At 44.0% G+C, this 25036-nt stretch overlaps 1 protein-coding gene across 11 annotated transcripts in view; it reads right to left on the bottom strand.

Moving 5' to 3' along the window:
- The window catches only part of MARCHF10 (membrane associated ring-CH-type finger 10), a 1025913-nt gene that overhangs the window by 426262 nt on the left and 574615 nt on the right, over nt 1-25036 (bottom strand). For all 11 annotated transcript variants that reach the window (XM_069634147.1, XM_069634148.1, XM_069634140.1 and 8 more), the window contains one exon: nt 15571-17431. In XM_069634147.1, coding sequence (XP_069490248.1) covers nt 15571-17431 — 1861 coding nt within the window. The remainder of the gene's footprint in view (nt 1-15570; nt 17432-25036) is intronic.

The following is a 25036-nucleotide window of genomic DNA, read 5'->3' as shown; positions in this document are numbered from 1 at the left end:
CTGACGGGAAGCAGTGAGCTTCTTACAGCTGGGTGAGTTTGAGGGACATTCTGACAGGTTGTGGAGGGGAGTAACTGGAACAGTCACCAGGGACAATACATAAGTGGAGATGCTTGGCAGTGTTGAAAGGAAGGAGGTGCCTGATTTTCCTAATATTTAGGAGGTGGAGGCGAGTGGTTGTTCCATTTTGGGAAATGAAAGCAGAGAAGGTGTGAGAAAGGTCATATATGACGCCAAGGTTTCTAGCTGAAGATGAGTAGGAGAGAGTGTCGGGTGGGAACTGGATAGGCAGACGAAGAGATGAGAAAGCTTTTGGCAGGGAAGAAAAGCACCTCCGTTTTGGTAGAGTTTAAGATCAGAGAGTGCAAAGCAATCCAATATTTAATAGCAGAGAAACAGTTGGAAATGTTGATAGAGAGATCAGAGGAGAGTTCAGGAAAGAGAAAATGGGGGTGTCGCCCGTGAAGAGTTGGTACAAGAACCCAAAGGAGGAGAATAGTTCCAAGAGCAGAGGTGTGGAATAAAAATTGGACCCGAGACAGCATTGTGGAACATCAACAGTTAGAGGAGTGAGTTGAGAGATGTTGCTGCTTAAAGGAAACAGAGAATTGGAGAGGTGCAAGGTAGGATTAAATCCAGGCAAGGGCTAGAATGAGAATCCCAAGAAGAAATGTTATTAAGGAAATCAGAGTGACAGACAGTGTCAACGGCAGCAGACCAGTCAAGGAGAATTCGGAGAGAGGATAGGTTGAATTGCTTAGCAGAGGCAATGAAGTTTGACACATTCATGAGAGCCGTTTCCATGGAGTGACCAGGAGTGGAAACCTGCTTGTAAGGGGTCTCAACGGTTGAGGATGTCTACGATATTGGTAAGATGGTTGAACACAACCCTTTTGAGTACTTTGGAGCAGTGAAGAACGAGAGACACTGGGCTAGAGTTAGCCGCTAGGTTCGGGTCAGCCCCTTGCTTTTTTAGGAGGGGAATGACCATGGCGGTTTGACAAACAGAGGGAAATCAAGCAGAGTCAAAGGACAGGTTGATGCACTGGCCAGCCTCCTTGCATACATTACTGCTGCGCTCCCAACACTGATGCATAACTGCTGCCAACAACCACATGGCTACTTAGAATGCATTTGAATGAGACAGGCCACTAAATCGGCCCAGTGCGTGTAATGCGTGAAAGAATTTCTATTGTGTTTGAGGAATAGAATTGTAAGTGGGACAGCATCAGTTTGCGACAATTTGGGATGTACTTTAAAATGCACAGAAGGCCCCCAGATTTACAGAACTGTTTGGAGGGTTAAAGAAAGGCATTTAAATGACTGTTTGCTATGTGCACATTCAAAACCCCATTCTTCTTACAGACCATCTTATTGTGCACTAGTGCATGTCATCATTTGCGACAAAAATGGTTTTGAGAATCTGGCCCATTGTGTAGATTTTGACAATGTGATCAAAATCAGAAACCTAAGTTTACCAAAATAATGTAACTGCGCTCTGCTGAGAAGGAACAAGGCCAAAAACTCTATCCTGAGGGACGATGTCCACTTGCAAAAGGCCAATAACCACATTTTAGCTCACAATTCCATACTAGAGAAGAAAAAACTGTTTGCATTTCAATCTGGTCCTGGAATTTGGTGTGTCTGGTATGGATCTTGTGTAAGAAAGGAAGGTCCGTTTTGTCTTGTCTTGCTGTCCGAATGTGCATGAAGGAATGGTAGTCAAGTGAGCAGAATGTTGGATTGGGGAGTGTGGTCTCGAGTGCAGTCTTTCTCCTGTCTCCATTGCTGCTGGAGGCGGAGCACCTTTGCTACAAAACCCACACCGCGGAGCGGGCCGCGGAGTGTGGTCTCGAGTGTACAGTCTTTGAAGTCCGTGCACGGCCGGCATGGCTGCCATGGCGGCAGACTCCTTAAACCCTGCGGTCCCAGAAAATGAAAACGAAATTGCGGGCAAAGAAGAAGGCCGTCTGCTCCGAAGTGCGCGGCCTCGCACGCGTCACAACAAACACCCGCTCAACAATCGTTTTCCCTCAAAACCACCATCATCCCCTCACCAAAGAGGCGAAGAGTCAACCCCGCTCATGTGACAAAAATCACCTCTGGTCTGGACGAGAGCGAGTGCCTGAGGCCCGTGAGGCCCCCCCACCCACAAGGGGCCAAGGATCATCGGCTCTGAGGGGGCCAAAGAACTCTTACCTTTGCCAGCAAAATACTCGTTGCTCCCTCCGCCCCTGCCGACTAGCCCACTGATATCTCCCGCCCAGCCCCGGCCCTGGGTTTCCTCCGGAGGGAGAACCGAGGACTGAGCGGGACGGCCGCGGGAAACTAGGAGGCTGGAGTGCATTCGCAGGACATGGAGGAGGCGGGCACCAACAAAGCTACCGAGGTTCCCTCTGCAGTCAATCAGAGGACCGAGGAGGGACGTCGAGGCGAAACCACGCCCCCTTCCTCCCCCTTGGCTTCATGCAAATCGCCAGCCTCACTACTTCACGAGAAAACCAATCATGAGGAAAAAAAAAAAAAGAGGAAACAAACACGGCTACTATACCTCATGCAAACTGGGGCGTCCACAACAACCAGATACAAACTGTCTCCCAAGTCCATTCGGGATTGACTGTAAAAAGGTTTGCCTTTACCAGCTGGGGCCCTTTCCTTACCTCACGTAGACACAAACGGGGAGCAACCTTCTGTTACAAACGGAGTAGACCTCTTAGCCCAACACCCTTCAGAGGAGCTCCTAAGTGCCCAAAACTTGCAATCCATAAAACGTCTCTGGAGCCAGACCACAACTCCTGAAAAAGAAAAAAGACAACAACCTAAACCAAAAGGAAAAACAAAAATAAACCAACAAAAAAAAGGGACCACAAACCAGATGGCAACAACATCCAAAAAACCCTGGGTCAAGCCAAACAAAAAATTTTGGAAACCGGAATCAACCAAACCATCAGTGGCAAGTCTAGTAACTGATTTTTTTTAATGCCTTTGCACCGCAACCCCAGCACATGCAAGACCTCACAGATGCATACATTTTAGAAGCCGTTATGACCTGCCATCACCCACAAAAGTCCAGAAAAAGGGACTTGGCGCCAGAACCGCCACATAAAGAACACAAGGTCCTGCAAAGAGTAAATTTGTGGCCGGAAGCATCAAAGACCAAATCCACCAGCCCTCCCCCGCCCCCACCAATCATTCTGGTGAGCTATTACCGGCACCACTCACCCAGGCAACAGAAACCCCAAAAACAAGCTTCTCAATACTACCCTGCTGAAGGGGAGGAGCAACGGGACCCAACAACACCCTTGTTGTCTGCACCACCAATGGGTAATAAAACCCCTACTCTTCCGGACACATTAAAGGAAACTCAGGCGGCCCAGGTGACAAACATCTACCTAACAACGCCTACACCCTCGCCTGGACCTCAAGAAAAGGCCAGGGTCAAAGAGACTTCAACTGCACAGACCCCCCGGGAATACAAGCAAGAAAAAACGCCAAAATAAAATGAAAACCAGCACTCAAGCCGCCACTCTCTGGCCGGAGAGCTCTCGGAACCCTTCAACAGAAAACGAAGCCTGGACCAGGACCGGCGTGGTTCACTAGACTTGACAAACAGCCCCCGAGCCAGACGGCTTCTCAACGAAAGCTATACAAAAAGTCCATTGTCAAAAAGACACACATCAAACTGGACAAAACTTTACGAATCGATAGACAACCTAAAAAGACCATACCACCATAAAAGCAATGATGCACACAAAATTCATCTTCTTAGAAGGTTACATCACCGCAATAGACAAACTAAAGAAGACCAACACCATCTGTGAAAATCAACATGCTGAGGCATACCTCCAAGTTCAAGTACCAGGCCCTGCTCGTGCAACAACTGAAGCCTGCCAAATCCCTCATTCTACACCTCCACCACCTATTTCAGATCCCTGCTGGTTCACACGGAAGTAACAACCAAGTCTGATCTATGGGAAGTCATTCACATAATTGATGACATCCCTCAGAAATCCTCAACCCAAATCAAAATTGGAGGAAAAAGACTGAGCATATTCGATATTCACTAAGACAAAAGAAAACCCCATCGAAAACCTGACCCAAGTCCAAAACCTTGCGGAAACGGGAAACCGAAAAAACCCACCTGCCAAAAAAAAAAGGACACCCTGATCCGTAGACCGGGTCCAAACCTCGTGCTACATCTCGATAAGTCAAAGTTCGCCCAAAACAATAGAGGATTTCCTAGCTGACGAGCACTTGATGAACATTACTCAACATATTGATACTGACCACTCAATCACGCCACCAGGGCCAAAGCATGACGACATCGAGGACCAAAACGAAACTGCACATGAGGAATCCTCACACCAAGCGCAATCTCCGACGAGCCCAGACAAGTGTCCCCCCCCCCCCCCATTTTATACTCTGGAAGACCGAAGAAAAAAGTAACACCAGGCTACAAAAAGGAAGTCGCCAACCAACTCAAGGGCACAGATAGTATCCTTCTCAGCTAGGCAGCATTCAGCATCTTCGATTCGTAGGAAGTCTGAAACTCGCCCACAGAACTTGCATCTAAAGAGAGGAGGGTCCCATGACACAGACCACAGCTTGAAAGCCAGTAAACACCCAAGTTTGAATGAAAAACCACTCAGAAAATCTGAAATCCTAACACTTTCATTACAAATCCAGAACTGAGGACGACAAGGACTACGGAAAAGCCTGCATGGTCCCTAAAACTTGAACAACACGCCGAAAACAGGGACAACATAATTCTCAACAGAAGGGGAATCCTCGCCCTGTTCCGTTTCATACCAGGCCTTCGACGGATCAAGTCAGAGGACTTGAAGATCGTGGATCCATACCATTCCCACCAAAGAGCAAAAGCATACTATACATTTCCTCAACGAGTGTGAAATCGAAAATAACCCAAGCGTCTGACGATCAACCAACTCTGGGCTATACACTGACCGATCAAACAACTTCGATGCCCTACAGATTAGAGTCCAACAACAGCACTCGAAATAGCGCTCTAGGACTAAACACCATTCACACTGAGCAGCAGAAATACAATTTACGAAAAGCACCATCTACGTCAAATAGAGGAAACGGAAACAATAACTCAATTGACGAAAGGAAAAACACCAAATACCCCACTGTAAACATTGAATCCAATCTCAAAGGTTCGCCGGCATGACGCACGAGCAAAAGTAACACCACCCTGGACGACAGTGTCAAGCCCAGACCCAAACCCACCTTCAACAACTCCATCAAAAAAGATTCTGGGAAACAACAAGACTCTAGACCTTCCGACAGATCAACCTCCAAAAAAGAAAGGCCTTCATCAAAGCCTCAAACAAGAGAAAAACTCGCAGGTCGGCGATCAAGTGAACACGACGACTCGCTAGCCGACCAAAACTCAACCCTTCGAAGACTTTGTTCATGGAACACCCAAGGCCACCGCCACCTGACATCTCCAGGAGACGCTAACCTGGCCTCTTTTGATGTAATTTGCCTCCAAGAGACGTGGCTATGGAAAACCATAGTTTTGGATTGTTATGCCATCTCCCTGGCTCCCGCCCAAAAGGCCCCTCAGGTTGCCCTACTTCAGGCCTTCTCATGGCGTGTCAACAGGGAAAGGGACTGAAGATCAAGGACATTTTGCTGTCAAATCAATCAATCTTGACAGTACTCCTCGACTGGGCAGCCTCCCCGAGAACCAAGACCTCTCAAAGAGCAATCAAATACATATTGGAATCCTGCGGCCATAGAACAAAACATATACTTGACTATGATGGAAAAAACCATAGACGACATCCAGGTTACCCATCAGGTGTCTTTCATCATAATCTGTGGCGATTTGAACGCCCTATGCCAGGGCTCCACCAATAAAACTGGAGTTCCATCTAATTCCTCACCGGCCACCAAAAGAGGACAACACTGGTCAAAACTAATGGCATCAAGAAAATTGCTAAACCTCGACACTATCTTTGCAAAAAAGGACCATTTCCCTACTTGGGAGCAAGGAAACCTACAAGCCACTGTAGACTTTATATACGTTTCGCGCCCATTCTTGGAAAAGACAACAGCTTTCGATGTTCGCAAAAGAAAAGGAAGTGATCACAACCAGTTAACAGTATCTTGGTAAAACTGCTTCAAACAACCAAACCTAAACAGCCTTGGGATTGAACCAAACAACCGGGGAAATAGTTTGGAACTCACAGCAGAATCAGTTAGAAAACTGACCAAAAGATACTCACTTGGAGGGGGCTCAGAAAGCAAAGTAAAACCTGACTACGTTCCTCTACTAGTGCTGTACATTGTGAAAAACAAAAGAAACTAAATCTTTTTACTCTCACAAACGCATATGATGAGCAGCTGGTAGAAAAACGACAGGAACTACGCAGAATAAAAAGAACACTAGGAAAAATTAAATCAAACCAAGAAAAACTATTGGCTGCCACAAAAGCATACCGGAACTAGGCCAAAAACCACCGGCTTCAACTATACCAGCAGGATTGGAAGAACATGCTAAAGGCAATCTGCGGGAACAAAGCAAGGGAGTTCTGGTCTCTGCTAAAAACATCTATGCTTTCGAACAAAAACTCAATCTTGAACTGTATGGGTGAACAAAAATGGATTGACCACTTCAGTGTCCTTTTCAAACCGCCAACTGACCTCGAAACTAACAGTAAAACAAGATGGTCCAAAGGCCTATGTGAACGACCAGCGCAACTGCACAAAAGTTAGAAGTTTAAAAAGGCAGCGTTCAACATGAAAGTGTGAGGGTACCCGGACCAAGGACCCTCAATAAGAAGTAAATTAGTTATAAACAGTGAACTGCGCCAATTGACAGTAATACAATAATAATTGAATTATGTTTTTAATTCCATTCCACAGCCTGACACGTGTTTCGAGCAAAGCTCTTTTTCAAAGGCTGTACATAGTAACATATATACAACCAATAACCATTCATTAGTGGATTTACATCATATCAATTGGGCAAACATCAAATTTTGGAACCTATATCAGTGTATGTTAATGAATGTATTGCACCTTTGGTCCATTCTACACCCACATATTTAAGAGACACTATGCACATTCTTGAGATTCTTGCACAATTGCCTTGTACTTCTGAAATATTATTGGTCACACTTGATGTTAAATCATTATATACTTCTATTGATCACCACAAAGCAATTGCTAGCATTACTTATATTTTCCGACACAAATCAGCATCATACCATCTTCATATTGAAATGATCAAAGAATTTCTTCTTTGTGCTCTGCAAAATAATGTGTTTTTTTTTAATGATACATATTATCAACAACTGATTGGCATTGCAATGGGAGCCAGCTTTGCTCCTTCTGTAGCGAACATATTCATGCACCAATTTGAAGAACAATATGTGTTTCATAATAATGTCTTTTCACCGTCGATATATCTTTGGAAAAGATATATTGATGACGTTTTTATGATTTGGACTGGCAATGTGGCTGAATTAAATGAATTTGTAAAATTTTTAAATGCCAATAATTGGGGTTTGCAATTCGTGCATCATGTTTCAAATGATTCTGTGGATTTTCTTGACCTGAATATCTCTAAGTCCCCTATGGGTTTTATTACTAAAACTTTCCGTAAACCTACCTCGGTCAATGCAGTTTTACATTCATCTAGTTCTCACATACGGTCTGTTATTAATAACATTCCGAAAGGTGAATATATTAGAGCTAAACGTAATTGCTCTCTGAATGCTGATTTTGATGCGGAAAAACTGTTTATCCGCGATCAATTTGTACAACGGGGTTACCAACCAAACCTTCTTACTAAGGTTGAACGCGAAGTGTCCAGTATGAAGAGGGCTGATTTACTTAAACCTAAAACTAGAACGAACTCAGCTAATACGCGCTTTAATAAAATTAGGTTGATCACTAGGTACACTAGTGATAGTAATGAGGTGTATGCTATACTAAAACGTCATTGGCACTTACTCCATTTAGACAAGGATCTCACCAAATTATTGGAACCTAATCCATCGATAGTTTTTAGTAGAGCTCCTACTCTTAAAAATCTTCTATGCCCCTCTTTCATGGCACCAGTACCTATTGTTAGAACATGGTTAGAACTAGGTCGTGTGAATGGGTTTCACAAATGTGGGAGTTGCAACATGTGTTCACATGCATTTGAATCTGAGGCACTTGATTTTGGTACAACAGGCAAACATGTTATCAATTCATTCATTAACTGTAACACAAAATTTGTGGTGTATTGTATTATATGTGTCTGTGGCTTATTTTATGTCGGGAGCACCATTAGGCCACTTAAAATGCGTATTCGGGAGCATTTGGCTTCTTTGCATAAACAGGATGCCAAATATCCACTGGCATTACATTGGCAGACTTTACATCAGCTGGATGACTTTAAGGATTTGAAATTTATTGGGTTGTCTCAAATACGTCCATTAAAAAGAGGGGGTAATATGGAACTTAGACAATTAGAGGCTAGACTTATCTGTAAACACAGATTAGTAAATTTTGGACTCAATTCCGATCATGAATTTCATGTGTTCTTATGATTTAATTTTATATTTAGAGTTGGTTTGGTGCCATTGATACTTAGGTAGCTACACCTGAACTACCGTGCTCCTTATTATTTAATTTCATTTCTGAATATCAAATTGTTTGTATAGTTTCTTGATGTATTAATGGGTGTGTGCGGTTGAATACACAACCTGTGATAACATATTCTTATACATCGCCAAGACTAATCTTTTCATCATCAGCTTAACAAGTGCGCTCTATGTATTGTTTACCTTTTAATTTTATTTTCGACTGAATTATGAGTTGTAAGTGGATATTCAGGTGTATAGCACCGACAGATTGTGTGCGTTACACATAACTTGGATTTATAAATTTTCTGCAGTTAAGAATATATTATATTCCGCTTTATAAGTACTTAAATACAACTGCGTCAATTCTTTAATTTGTGGGGGTTCTTTAGATGTTATATATGACTCGAGAATATGTTGGGGGTGATTTTTAGACGTTACATATAACTCGAGAATTGATCTAATCAACAACCGGCTCTTTTCCTCACCTAACATGGCCGCCGCGGTATGCCTTGTGTTGTTGCTGCCTATGCGATCCATTTCTCTTTTTAACTACACGAGATGCATTGCGCGCGCGCACTCTCTTTTTGTATACTGTTGTTGCCGGAAGGCTGGTAAGAAGTTTATGTGCTCTTTCGACATGATCCCTATGTTGCAATTAATTGATTTTATTTAACTAAGAGCTGTGTTTCCTCTTTTTCTTTTGGTAATTGTCCAATTTAATATTGGTAATGGATACGTGACTCGTTCTGAATTGGTTGGTTGGTGTTATCTACGCGCAACATTTCCTTTTTGGATGTGGACTTTTTGCAGTAATTAATTAATGGTCATTGCAACCGCAAGTAATATTAAGGTAATTATAACTTAATTTTTATATCCATTGTGGGATAATTGTTGGCTTTTGAATGCACATGACACTAGATAATCCTTGTTAATTTATCTTTTTGCCGTATAGTTTCCTTTTGGACAAGGTTCAACGGTAAATATTTAGTCAGTTGACCCTTTGAGTTGATTTAACAAATTATGTTATCTATGGTTGATTTTCCACCGCACACACCTAATCTCTTATTATGTTATGTTTTTTATTCTTTTTCGGGTTTGTAACCGGATGGATCCTCTGTTAAAACGGTAATTGTTTGTATGGAAAATGATATATATTATATTATGTTCCTTTTAATTTAATGTCATGATGTCCTGATTTCTTCTGGCCATCTCCCTTGCTACCCCTTGATGTTTGCCCAATTGATATGATGTAAATCCACTAATGAATGGTTATTGGTTGTATATATGTTACTATGTACAGCCTTTGAAAAAGAGCTTTGCTCGAAACACGTGTCAGGCTGTGGAATGGAATTAAAAACATAATTCAATTATTATTGTATTACTGTCAATTGGCGCAGTTCACTGTTTATAACTAATTGACCTCGAAACTAACTCCAGGACCATCGATGAAATAGATTGGCTTCCACTGGACGACCAGGACGAAATTTCAGACCACCTCAAAAAAACTCAAAAACTCTCGAGCTGCTGGTCCAGACGGGATAACCAATATGGACTTGGAAAAAAAAGCCTGCAGAATGGGCAACCCTCCTAAAGAAAATCTTTGAGAGATGTGCCCACCAGAAATCCATCCCACCTTCCTGGACAAAAGCAATTATTGTCCCGATATACAAGAAAGGTGACAACAGCGACCCATCAAACTTTCGCCCTATATCCCTCGTGGATTGTATCAGGAAAGTCTTTGGGAGTCTACTACTGAAGAGATTCCAAGCCTGGGCCAAATCAGCGACATGTAACGGCATCTTCCAATCGGGCTTAAAAAAAATGTTGGAACAGCCACCAACATTGTAACAATCAGCACCCTAAAAAGTAAGGTACTAGAGGGAAAACCACAAATCTTCGTGGCCTTCATAGATCTATCTCAGGCCTTTAACCTAGTCGACAGGTCTCACCTCTGGAAAAACTTGAGGGGTGGAGTTGCCCACACGAGATCCTCCAGCCGATAAAAGCCCTGCACTCAGACACCACTCTCAGGATGCGACTGTCACAACTGGGAAACCTTTCGGCAGAAATATCGACTGGAAGAGGGGTGAAAAAGGGTGCCCCCTAGCCCCGCTCTGTTCCTGGCATTCATGGGCGATTATGGGGAAGCTGAAGATCTCACTAGAACCTGTCCACCGTCTCTGGCTAATGTGAAAATTAGCCGTCTTCTGTACGCGGACGACCTCATTTTACTCGACCAGACCCAGATAGGTCTCCAGAGACAGTTAAACAACCTACTGCTCTACACGACAGAAAACAACCTGAAAATCAATAAAGAAAAAACAAAAATTTCGATCCTGGAAGACGTGCCAAAAAGATCTTAAAAATACAAATGGTTCCTCGAGGAAACTGAGATTGAAAAAGTTAAAGATTTCAAATACCTAGGTGTAACAATTGACAGCTCAACACGAATCCTCCATGCAGGACAACCTCCAAAACAAAATAAAGTTGGCAGCTCAAGGAAAGGCGATAGATACGAAATTTGGAAGATTCTCTGCAATCCCACTAATCGAATTCTACGAGAAGAAAGTGGTCCCCTCAATTACATACGGCGCAGAGGCCATGCCCCCGATACCTAAAACGGTCTGGTTTAAACTTGAAGGCTATTTTTGGAAGACAGCCTTGTAATTACCTAAATCCACGGCTATTTCAGCAATACAGCGAGAACTTAGTCTCCTATCTCTTCTGGCAACAGTCAACATCAACTCTCTACTCCTCTATAGAAAATGCATCACCCAAGGGAGCCAAGAAATGTATGCACCGCTAAGTAAAGAAACGCAAGGAGACAAGGTCAAAATGTTATCTGCATGGAAGAACGACAACAAGGCCCTACTACTCACAGTCGCCTGCCCGGAAGAAGATCTCACTACCAACCCAGTCAAAGTGACTAAGAAATTGAAAGACCTACACTGGATAATAACGCAAGACTCAGCAGCTACAAACAAACTGCTCTGCCAACTTCCCCAAACTTTCTGCAAACTAAATGAGCCTATGAGATATTTAAAAAAATTCCCTAGTAGATCGGCTCGTAACTCCCTACTTAGGGCGAGACTAAATTTATTGGACACGAACGAAATTCGGAAGATCCGACGTCTTTCCGAAACAAGCAAGTGTCGCCTATGCGACTCAGAAATCAAAACAATCCATCATCTGCTGTTGCGCTGTCCAAAAAACCAGCAAATAAGATCCGCCTACCTCGATCACTTGTTAGTCGAAGAACGTTCGTGGGATGAAGACAAATGGTGGCACAGACTGATTGGAGGTGACCGAACAACTTGGCTACTAGCCACAGTCAAAATCCTTGAACAGACAATGAAAATGATAATATGATTTAGGCCACGTTCAAGAAGTGACCGGGATACACAACGTCTTTTTGTAAAGTTCCATTTTGGAACACACACAAATTAAAAAAATAAAATGTTGGATGCATACTGTGAACAAGCATTCTTTGTGTGATAGTTGAGCCTGGTGGGTGTCCCTAAGTGAAGAACTCACTGAAGACAACTACAACCGGTAAATAAATAAGACTTTCAATTCCTTTGTAAACCTGGTTCCCGTCTGCTCTGTGACAGGGCTTCCTTGCAATGCACATTGGTGACCAACTGTAGATTGAAATAATGCGTGCTACCGTGGAGGAGCAGCAAAGAAGAGATGGCACTGACTGCCCTCCCCCCAAAAAACACCCTGAAGGTACGATCAATGAGCTAAGCGCAACTGGTGTAAGGGGGTGTGGAGAGGCTTTGAAGTTCTGACTAAGTTGTTTCATTTTCAGGAAGAGTTATACAAATAGAGCTTGTGTGAGGGTAGTAAGAGTGAAGGGTGATACACGGAGCAAGATGAATGAGTGAGCATGCAGAAGGACAGGGACAGCTGGAGCGAGAGACAAACCAGGGAAGATGGGTCTCTGTTAAAGAAGAGGAGTGTTATAGTGGTGGTTAGTGAGCGCGAGGGAAAGCCCAAAAGAGTCAATGATTGAAAGATTGATCGGGAGAGACAGAGACCGAGAGAAAATACAAAAGAGCAACACAGGAAAAGGTGTGCCTGAAAGTGAACTAGCGAAAGGGTGAAAGCCCAAAAGATCTGAACGAAAGCGAGAAAACCGTGAAAGAATTTGAGTCATTGAGTGAGAAACAATTCTCATTCTACACATAGGTAAAGATAGTGAACAGATCATTCAAAAGACAGTGGCATTTTGGAAAGAGAGAGAGAAAGAGAGAGAGAAAGAGAGAGAGAAAGAGAGAGAGAAAGAGAGAGAGAAAGAGAGAGAGAAAGAAGGAGAAAGAAGGAGAAAGAAGGAGAAAGAGAAAGAAAGAGAAAGAAAGAGAAAGAAAGAGAAAGAAAGAGAAACAAAGAGAAACAAAGAGAAAGAAAGAAGCGAGCAAGGATGGATTTTCCAGTGCTTGATTTTGTATGGCTGCCCACCAGGGGCTAAATTACTGAAGCTTTGCAATGAGTCGTCAAGAGAGCATAGATTATAAAGAATGCAAGCTCACTGCTGTGCAAACTTTGAGTTATTAGTACAAGCATCTATAATACCAGCTTGGATTGGAGAGTACCTGTTCTTCTCCCCCCTACCCCCTTGCTCTCGCCCACATTTCAAGCCCTCAATTGCACGTCTTCAATGGAGTGTTCTAATTAACACTACGATCCATAGTAAGGAAAGTCAACAACAGAAAAACACAGCGGGTCTTGTGCGTTGAAACCTGCATAATGATTTGGGTCCTTTTTAGTCTGTGGCACCGTTTCCCTTTCCTAACGAGGACCCCGCCTAATTTTTTTTTTTTTTTACATTTAATTTGTTGAGTCGTAAAACAACTTTTCAAATTGATTACATAAAACAAAATAACATTATTCCTTCAAGACTTAAATTAAAAATGAGTTTCCTATCGCATCATTTGCATCAGCAACATATATGATTTTGATTAAAATAGAATATGAACATCAAATGTAAAAACGAACAAAAAAAAAACGAACAAAAAATAAATGCATTGCACCTTACAATTTCAAATAACAGAATTCTCAGACTCATTTGAGCGAATATCCGGCAAAACCACATCTAAAAATTGGACAACTGCTATTTGAATTGACTCTTGGATTGGAAAAAAGTGTTTGCCATTTCTGAAATTGGGTTAAATGATTGTGAAACATCAATTTATTCTTAAAGCATCTGCTTCTGGCCTCTGTTACTGCCTCACAAACAAAGGTTGTATAGTTTCAAACTGGTCTATGTTCCTACAGTATCTACAATAATTTTGCTCACTTGTAATGATCTTTCTTCTATGCAATATATCACAAGTACTCTATAGGTTTAACCTAAACCTCAAGTACTTTATTTTACAAGATAGGATGCTATTGTGCCATGCCTCTTCAACCCAAACAGGGTAACATTGAAATCCATGTGTTGTACATTTTGTTATATTTTCCGCCCAATCGTGCTGAAATATTTTTGCCTTAGCTCGGTCAGGATTCAATATAAGTAAATCAATGGTTATGGCTGCATCACTAAGTGCATCTAGGGTGTGATTACGCCATTTCCGAGGAAAGTTAAGTTTCTCAAGGCCTGTTAGTGCTTTTCGAAGGAATGCACATTGCTTCCAGTGAAGATATGCGAGACCTAGTTCGAAGCGAATTAACGCTATAGGCGCACTGTCTGGGAGTTGCAATACTTGTTTCCAATAGGAGGATTCTATGCCATCCCAAAAACCTTTCTTGGGAAGGCAAGCTTCAACACCATAGAGCAAGATGGGTGTAACTTTCATCTTGTAAAACATGAAGATATGCTTCACTGAAAATTTCCCAAACTTTCGCAAAAGTATTCTAGATTGAGACACCAGAGATTGTAACTTGGTGTTTATTTCGCACTTATATTGTTCTAGTGTCTTTTTGTGTTGCACCACTACACCTAGATATCTATATTGATTGACAATATCCATTCTGGTCTACTGCAATTGCCATTTAAAATTGCTCACTCCAGAATTTCTCTTTGGATTGCATACAACTATTTGGGATTTGTGTATATTGATGTTTAAATTATTGACCTGAGCATAATTACCTAGTTGTTTTAACATGTTTTGCATAATTAGAGAGTTACAAAGCTGAAGAAAGGTGCTTGTTTGGGGAATCTGTGCTCCGTTTACCAAATGATCATGCTGCCGCCAAGTATCGTGAGCACTTATTTTACTATTCAAGGCATTTGTAAGAAAATACCCAAATAAATGGTGGTTAGAATGAACATCATGTTTCCATAAGCTCTTTTCTGCTGTTCCAGAAACTGCTGCCCTATCCCAAAGCAGCGCACAGACTGGGAAAGAATTGGGGTGGCACCAGTGTAGGCAAATCAAGCAGGAGCATCTGCAGCATTTTCCAGCCCTAAACACGGTGACATTGTAGCCCTTCAATGCACACCAATCGCTTGTACAAGATGCGGCCCCTGTACGCCCCTCTTAGGGCCTCACCCACTAGTTCAACCCTAGTGGGCTGCCTAGTTTTGGCTTGCCCCATCAGGTCACTGATATCAGGCATCATTCACACACTGATGCAGCTGCTCTCAGCCATGCGACACAGATTTATTTTTAAAAATCCGAGTTGTTTAGTGAACTCTTTCAATATTAGGAAGCAGACCACAGGGAACTGCTGGCAAACCCATTGCCCAGCAGCCAAGATATGTCGCTTATGCACCTTTAAAAGCTGCTTACACTGAGGCAATAAAGATACAATAACAGGAAATAATTCATGCGTGCAGTGGCATGCAAACCAATCCCTAAAAACAAGAACTCTGAAACTGCCACCAGACCCCACTAGATGTGTAATTTGAAATTGCATCTTGCTCTGTATTTTTTCCTCAGCTCAGCACAGCTGAGTTTGCAGTTGCACCGCAGCTAACCATTTTAATTAAAAGGCAAAAAGGAACGAAAGTACGCCTTACCTCTCCTTCAGCTGCCTCAGCTTTTCAGGGTCAGCCTTGGGCTTGGTCTCCTTTGCAGCGGCTGGTGGGAAGAGACCCATCCGGTCCACCATTCCAGATTGCGGGTGCAGGTCTGACATGGCTAGCAAGGCAAGAGGTAGACTTTCCTGCAAGGAGCTTCTCATTGAATGCGCATGTGGCAGATTTAGGTGAAGACTGGCAGTGTATGACGCCTCAGTGGAGCTGTCGGAGATGGCCACTGTATCCTCATCATCTCGTTGCAATGCTGGCCTCTGAGATGGACTAGCGAAACGACTGCCCCTGCTGCGGCTCATCTCCGAGGCTAAACGTGGTTCTAGCATGTCTTCATTGTTCCTTGATGTGGTTAAGGAAAACCTGCTTCTGATAGGAGATAAAGGCCTCCTTGGTGCATTAAACCTTGAACTTTCATTTGCATCCAGGACTTCTTCTAGACTGCTCTCTGCATTCCTGTTTATTGGGGATGTCGGCCTCTGTGTGGCAGACAAAGATGTGGGGCTGCTTAAAGGAGAAGGCAGCACTTGGGTAAGGCTTGTTGATCTTGAGAGGGATACACCAACATAATTCGGGCCTGCAATGTTTTCATTGTGTTGTATTTCTCTGTTAATGCTGGTTGATGTATCTTCATCACAGTTAAATCTATTAAGAGGTACAGCAGGAGAATCAACTAGTTGACTACTTTGTACTTCGTGGTCTACAAGAATAGGACCGTGCAAGATTGTTGCAGTACTCCCTTGTGTTGAGGATCCACTGGGTAACTCCATTAGTCTCACAGAATCATTTCCACCATTTTGGAATTGGTGTCCCAGATCAGAGGGAGCGAACTGTGGGAAAGATGTCTGCCAACATCTGCTATTCTCAGTTACAAAGGGCTCAGGTGTCCGATCGCCAATAGAAAGATCATCCTCCTCCAACAGATCTCCTGTAGGGTCTTCATTTTCTACAACAGTATTCAGGGAATGATAATCTTCCTCTCGGAATCTGAAAGTTACTGTTCTTGATGGCATGGAGGTAGTGGCTGCATGTGATGGACCATTCAGCTGGCTCACTGAGGATCCATTGGCACTCAGTGAACTAGGAGATGCATGGGATGACCCATAGGGATTACTCAACAAGGAACCATTGACCCCCAATGACCTAGGGGAAACATGAGTTGGCCCGTTTAGATGATTCAAAGGGGGACAATTGGCACTTGTTGAACTAAGAGGAGTATGAGATGACCCATTCCGCTGACTAAATGGAGAACCATTAACATTCAATGAGATAGTAGGTGAATGCTGTGACTCACTCAGTTGGCTTTGTGAGGAACCTCTGGCTTCTGCAGAGCTAGAACGAGCATGACATGGTTCAGTGAATTGACTAACTGAAAGACCATTGGCTCCGGATGTGCTAACAGGTGTAAGAGATGGCCCAATTATTTGACTGCAAGAAGAATCATTGGTCTCAGATGTGGTGGGGGATCCTTGAAATGGCTCACTGACATGACTAGGTGGAGTGCCATGAACCACTGTTGACCTAGGGCCTGCACGAGATGGTCTACTTAATTGACTTGCTAAAGAACCATTGGCTCCAAATGAGTTTGGGGCTGTCTGGGACAGTTCGGTGACTTGTATTGGTGAGGAACCATTCAGTCTCTGGGAGCAGGTTGACAATATTGATGTAGCTGGAGAATTATGTAGCTGCATATGGCCACCTCTGATCTTAAAAACTCCTCCCTCTGTGGCTTTAACGTCTTTGTTCTGCTGGAAGAAATTAGCAGAGCTTTTGCCAGTAGCGCTCCTCTTATCAGAGCCACTGGTACCATCCTGGTCTCTGCCATCACCTCGAACTGGGGCCCGAGTACCTGCGAAGGAAGTGAGAGCAGGATTCAGAACCTGCACATGGACACACCTTGATATTGAAATACAAACAAGAGCAAAACACTGCCATTGCATCATTCTCTTCTTATTTAGATACCTATAACATATTTCCCTCTACAAGACTATACATCCAGGATACACATTTCAAAATACAAGCTACTAGCTGGGCATAAAAAGTCACTTGAGCGTACCATTTACTATTCACAAAAATTCAAGGATCATATTTTTGGCTGGTGAAGCCCCTATCCATATCCCCTCAACAATTCAGGCTTTCCACATACCAGGCTCTCTTATTTTTTTTTAAAAAGGTCAGGTAATTGGATGAGATCGCACCAACACCCAGTGCCTATTCTTTTTCAACGGTTTCCCACCTGTGATGAATCCGATATACTCATCACTATTTTCCTGGTGGTGAGCTCCTCCCATGTGGCCAGGGGACAGCAGCCGCTACCCAATTCTGACCCTGGGGTGACTGTTGGGGGAGGATCACATGGGGGGAGACAAGCTCCAGGGAGACACAGTATTCCCCCCTTTCGCATGAGAAAGACCCTCTGATACCCAAGATCTTACTGGTGTATTGTCAGCTATTGGTCCCCCCTTCCCCTTGTATAGGAAGTCAAGAAACCTTTTCTGTACACTACTCTGGCCAGGCCACAACCTTTGACCCAAACACCCACAACACCTTTTATTTCTGATGTGCCTTTATATGGAATCTCTGAGAAAAACAAGCTAAGAGTTAAAAGTCCAATGACATCCATGGACTCCAACTCCCATAACCACCCAGGTACTGAGACGAGGAGCAGGAGGACAGAGTTTGTGCAGAGTGACAGGAGCTCAAAGTAAAACATGCAGGCTAGTTGATTTTCCAAGTCTTCAGTGCGCAGGACATTTAAAGATGGCAACCACACTATTGAATCATGGAGTGCAGGAGAAGATTTTGAACCCGATGCTTAGGCTCACAAATGCGAGGCACACAGACAGGTGTGGTGGAACGGGGAAGGCCGCCGGGACAGAACGAGAAAGGCTGCATGTGAGCAAGAAGGGCAGTGGAGACGCTGGGAGCTGCACAGGAGCTCCTGGATGTTGGGCCTCTTGAACAGACAGCGTTCTCCAGTCCTGGCTAAAAAGAAAAGCCGGCGTGTGACCGCAGAGCTGCACAGGATGCTGGAAGAATGTCCGACACTTAAAAGTGGAAAGTGGGTGAAGGAACCACACCCCAGAGGTGCAAGAAGAATCGGAGATGTTGGAAGGAACCAGTGAGTCTGCCCAAAGCAGCTGGGGTGTCCCGACAAGTGGACCAACAAATGTTTGAATGGTATGAAATTGCTGATGCAGAAAATTCCTGAAATGTGTTTGAATGCTATCAAGACATGGTACAAATTCAACACCCAATAAGAAGAATGAATGGTTGAATGCACACAAGGCAAAGTACAAAGGCAAACTCCAATCAAGTACATATGCATGAGATGCCAGTCTGGGGGGAAAGTTTGAGCAAATGTTACCATAGACAGATATACCAAGCATCTCATGGTATATGCTATTGTGGCATAGCCAAAGAACTGTGAAACGCATAAGTAGTCCTGGCAGGCGAGAACACCAGGCAGATGAAATTGTATAAAGATTCCTGGCAGGGGAGTATACCAGACGAACTGCAGAATTACAAGAAATACTACACAAAGACTATTACAGAACCTACTGCTTAAACAAGAATGTTGTTGAGTACAGTGAAGACACAAAGGAACTGTTAGCTAAAGAAACATTCTTTTGCCATCCTATTTAACAATCCAGGGGAAGGGGGTCACCCTCTAGATCCAAGGGTCTTTACCTTGGTGAACATTTTCGTTGGAGTAATTTTTAAACATTTGGTTTTGAACATTTTTGCCAACATCAAGTTAAAGGCACTTTCTTGCACCCCTTTGTTGTTTTGTTTGTAGTGTGAGGGTCTGGATAGGACGTTTTGGACACAAGGACGCTTTTCAGTTACTGACATCCTGACACAGATAAATCCTGTGTTTTTGGATTCTAGGTAGGGAAGTTCCTCTTTAGAATAGGAGGTATTTTCCCAACCCATTTCTATTTCATAAACGTCTTTGTTAGGGTCGTTTTACTAAAGTCCTACTGGCAGTAAGACTTTAATAAACTATCCCAGTGGTTTGTAGATCCCCAACTCTTAGTATCAGTCTGTACTAGCTCAGGACCTTGGTAGAGTGGCAGAGCAGTCAGGCTTATCTTAAGTTGAAGATGTGAGCTATAGGTAAGTACACTGAATCTTAGCTAGACAGGCACAACAAAGAAGCACAATTATATAAAAAGTATATATTTATTATATTTGCACCAGAATCACTTCAAATACTTCAGACATTTACGTTCGAACACTTAGGAATACTTGATAATACACTTCAAAGGGCATCTTCACTTCAGTGTTTGTTCGCGGTTACATTTGTAGCAATGTTAGAAAGGGAAAAGAAAATGTTACCGTATTATTGGTTATTGCGCACTCATATGGTTGTGAATGGTTTATAAATTGTATTACATTCACTCCGCAAACACATAGTAAAGTCACTTAAAGAGAGGAAAATGGTTAGTATAGTATGAGCTTAGTTCAAGGTCCTAGAGATTCTTTTTTTTAACCTAGCAACTATTTTAAGTCCAAAAAAGCAACCCTAGCTAAAGGCAGTTCAGAGAGGGCTTGACGTCTTGACAACCAGCAAATTACAAAGAGTTCCTCTCGATTTCTTCCAGTGTCCAGAGTTATTGAAGCAACAAGTTAACAGTTAACAAAGAAGACCTTAGAACTGACTTGAGAAGGGGACACAAGCAGCAGCTTGGGTCAGAGGTGAGAAGGGGTTGCCCTGGACACCTCTACGTGCACTTCAACACTCTGGAGATACTTCTTGGGATCAGGAAAGAAATACCTACCCACCCCCACCCCTCCAAGAGTACCTTAGGTTAGAAGAAAATGTTTGTGATGGATGCTCTGGGATGTTACTGGTCTGGTGACTGAAGGCAGGACAATGGACGGGATCTGTCAGCAGCAGTCTCGAGGGAGGACCTATGGCACGACTCTGCGGTTTTGGCAGCTTTTCTGCAGCACCAACAAGGAACTCATAACGTCCTGGTCAGTCTTCTTTGCTTCCTGCAGTCCCACACTCTGCTGAGGGGGCCTGTGTGAGTTGGACAAGATCTCTGGAGTGTCCTTACGGGTTCAGCAAAGATTTGGACAGATTCAGCCTTTCCACGACAATGTACTCGAAATGGGCAGCAGGTCTTCTGGTATTGGGGTTCCGCAGCTCTGGAAGCTCCTAGGACCTCAGGAGATGGCTCGTTTCAAAATTTGTCTTGGCACTAGTGGTTCCCATTAGCCAAAGGGAAGGAGGAGTCCCTCTACAGAGCTCCTCTGTCGCACAGAAAACAGGGTCAGGACAGCAGTGGTCACTTCACAGTGTTGCAAAGTGTCTACAGGCGTCTCTGGTCGTCGCCTTCTTCAGTTACTTCAGCTTCCAGTGGTCAACTTGCTTTTCACTCCAGAAGCCTCACCTTTTATACAGTTCCAGCACACACTGCTCTGTAATCTCGCTCAAAATTTTACAGAAAGGGCCGTTTGGCTGTCCAATCAGGATAGCCACACCCCCTGTGGGAGCAGGACCTATTCAGGCATTTTGGCAGACAAAGGACAGGGGGGTGGAAAACGCTTGCCCCCCACTTCCTGCCTGCCAAGACACCCTGGAGCCTAGGCAGGGATACTTACGGGTTCCTGCCAAAGGCAAAACACACACAAGACTAGGGCTGTACCGAACATCGGCTTCGAATCACTATTCTGCCGAAGTTCGGCTGAAATACAGCTATCCGGCTTCGGCAGAATAGTTTCTGTGTAGTGACTCGAAGCCAAAGTCCACTTTCTATGATTAGCTGCCTTCTCCCTGTTTGGGAGATGACAGCCAATCATAGAAAGTTTTACAGTGTTCAGGCTGCAGAAGCCAAATAAGCCGTTTGCTTATTGGCTTCTGCAGCCTGACCACAGAGGAAACAGCCTCAGAACGTGTTGAAATAGGAAGTGAGGGAAGGAAACAGTTCTTCCCTTCCCTCGCTTCCTATGGCAACAGACGGGCTCCAGCAGATGCCAGCAGGACCCCGACCCGGAGATACCACCATTACCCACAGGTAAGTGAGACCCCCTGTCCCCTCACCGCAATAATATTGTTGATGTTGGTCAGGCCACCGGTGCAAAGCTGGTGGCCCGACATTGCCCCGGCGGCCTCAAATTTTAATGAGCCCCCCGCCCCTTCAGCACAGCGAGGCAGCGGGGGTGCCCGCGGCCTCAGCACAATAATATTGTTTGTTGATGGCCGGGCCACCGGTGCAAAGCCGGTGGCCCGACATTGTCATACAATGGGGGGCCGCTCCTGCAGGACAGACCCCCAGACTCACGAGGCCGCCGGGGCACTTTGCCCACCCCGGCAGCCTAGAATTCAAATGAGCCCCCGCCCCTTCAGCACGGTGAGGCCGCGGGGCCACAGGGCATCTCCACGGCTTCACATCAATAATATTGTTAATGGTCGGGCCACCGGTGCAAAGCCGGTGGCCCGACAATGTTCTCCCATGTCCCCCCCACTCCCTCCATTGTCCCATGATGACCTCCCATGTCCTCCCACCCCGTCCATTGTCCCATGATGTTCTGCCATGTACCCCAAGACCCTCCATTGTCCGATGTTCTCACATGTCCCCACCCCCTCCACTGTCCCATGATGTCCCTGCATGAGCGGCCCCCAGACTCACGAGGCCGCTGGGGCACTTTTCACACCCCGGCGGACTTAAAATTTAATGAGCCCCCCCCAACCCTTCAGCACCATGAGGCCATGGGGGTGTTTTGGAGGGGAGGTGAAAATGTGTAGTTACCAATTGTTTAAGTATTTCAGAGTGTACAGGTTTTCTCAGGCAATCAATGTAAGCGTCACGTTCCAGGTTGTACCCATAAGGGGGTAACTAGTTTGAGCATTTTTTTGTGACATCACAATTGGTGGCATTTTTCTTTTTATTGTTTTCTCCATGGAAATATTTTTTGAGACATAGCTGTCATATGTAGTCTACAATGCCTAGACAAAGTTGAATTTTCCCCAGTTTGTGATTGGGTTGGCCCAGTAGAGTGTGCAGATTGTTAAGCATCTGTGAGTTGATGTTCAGAGAGTTTGATAACAGAGTTGCTTTTAGCCTTGCCCTCCATAGAGTTCTGTGTCTGAAATGTTTTATAAGTGGAACTCAGTTCCACTGGCTGTCATGGGACTTCTGCGTCCCAAAGAGTCTCATAGTTTGTTCCTTTTAGGCCATAGAGTTTCCTGATCTTCCGAATTCTACCTTATGATCCGGTTGTCCTGGGCCTTTATTTGTTCTTGTAGACTTGTTGTGACAAAATGTGATGAGTAGAAAAATTGTGCATTTTCTTAATTCTGCAACACTTGTCTAGCAGTAACATAATCCTTTTCTTTACTTTAGTTATACCACAGCCCAGAAAAGACGCAGCACCAACCAAGGAAGCTCACCCCTGGGGCAGATTTACCATTCCACCACCTTAATGCAGATGCCTGCTTAGTGCCTACAATCCTGGTGAGTACTATGGGGGTTTTACTATTCATGGAAGCTTGAGGTGGGAGGTTACCACTCAGTGCATATGCTTGATTAAATGAAAGACTGCTATATTATGCTTGCCGCCGTCAATGGATGTACATAATGGCTCCTTCAACTCCTGGCAATTTCAAGCGTGGTTTTTGTCGTTTATATTTCCTTTTTTTACATAGTTATTTTTGATAAAAGGCTTTTTCAAAAACATTTTTAAAGGGAACCCCAATACCACTTCAGAGCCCAGAGGCATCATTCGGTACTGCCCTGCCAAAACTTACTCTTAAGTTTGACTTTTCCTTTACATTTCTTTGTCACCAGTACAAGCTTCTGATTTACCTAAAGGCCCACAATCAACAGCTAGGAGATGTGCCCAGCAGAAACCCTATCTCTCGCCCAGAACTGCAGAACCCCCTTCGTTGTTGGCATGAGTAGCACCAAGGAGAAAACCAGCCCTGCGTGGGATTACTTTACCTTTAAAATGGATGATAACTCCAAGGCAGTGTGTTCTGTGTGCCTTGAGGTTTTGTCTTGTGGTTCTGCAAACTCGAGACAGTGCAGCACATCAGCACTGACCAACCATCTGCGGTCCAAACATCTCAATGACTATGTCCAATATGAAAGGAAAAAAGAGGCAGTTGTTGGGAGAATCAACAGCAATGTGTCTCCCGCAAAGTGTCACAGCTGTCCATTAATGATTGTCTGGACAAAAAACAAGTGTGGCCTCTGGACAGCCCTTCCGCACATGCAGTGCATCGCAGTATTGGCAAAATGATCGCGCTAGACTTGCAACCATTATCTGTTATTGAGGATGTCGGTTTTGTGCGTATAATCCATAAGTTGGAGCCTAGGTACAAAGTACCATCACGTAAATATTTTTCAACACGCATCATCCCTGACCTATATGAGAAAGTGAGCCAGTTTATTGCTTCAGAGGGCTGAGAAGAACAACTTACTTACCAACTGTAACATTCTTTCGACTGGATGTTCCTCCCACATATTCCTCATCTTGTGATAATTCGTTTCGCCAGCTTCGCTGCATCGGAAGACAATGCATTACTTACCGTAAAAGCATTTCTGATGGTTGCATCTGCTTAGATTCACATGCTGTGCATAGGTCCGACATCCAGTGGTCACTGCGGAGTATTGCATTTCGTTTTTCGTAGTCGAAAAAGGGGACGTCGACAAGGCGTGTCTGTAACACTATCCCTATAGTGACGTGCGTTGTACCCACAATCCCTCACGCGTCGAGGTCCCTCTGTTTGTATTTTTCTGCCCTGAGGGAGCCTTCTAGACGTGAGTGAGTACAGAAGAGAGAGATATAAAAGGAAGTCTATGTTCCTTCCATCCGAGCGGGGAGGAAGGGTGGGCGCATGTGAATCTAAGCAGATACAAACATCAGAAATGCTTTTACGGTAAGTAATGCATTGTCTTCTGTTTGTTAATCTGCTTAGAATCACATGCTGTGCATAGACTAGCGAGCAGTACCCGGAGTTGGCGGTGGGTTATGAGAAGGAACAGTAGAGAAAAGATGTCTTAATACTGCCTGTCCCACCTGGGAGTCAGATCTTGAGTGTGCATCTAGACAGTAGTGTTTTGTAAAGGTGTGCACAGAACTCCAGGTAGCCGCTTTGCAGATGGACTCAAGGGGAACATTTGCTATGGATGCCCCAGTGCCTCGAGTGGAATGTGCTCTTGGCTTGAAGGGTAGTTCTCTCTTAGCAAGAGTGTAACAGAGTGATGCATTGTACAATTCATCTAGATATAGTGGACTTAGAGACTGCATCTCCTTCTCTTCCTGCTGCCACCGAGACAAAGAACCGATTAGTCTTTCTCAGTGATCTGGTTCTTTCCATGTAGAACATGACAGCTCTGCGTACATCTAGTGTATGCAGACTTTTTTCTCCCAAGTTGGAAGGGTTTTGAAAGAACGTTGGTAGTTCTATAGATTGGTTTACATGAAATTTAGAGATGAA

The sequence above is a fragment of the Ambystoma mexicanum genome, chromosome 13 (assembly GCF_040938575.1).
Source record: "Ambystoma mexicanum isolate Mex_15411 chromosome 13, UKY_AmexF1_1, whole genome shotgun sequence".
NCBI lineage: Eukaryota > Metazoa > Chordata > Amphibia > Caudata > Ambystomatidae > Ambystoma > Ambystoma mexicanum.
The sequence above is the reverse complement of the archived record's forward strand: the minus strand, read 5'-3'. Positions and strand labels throughout refer to the sequence as shown.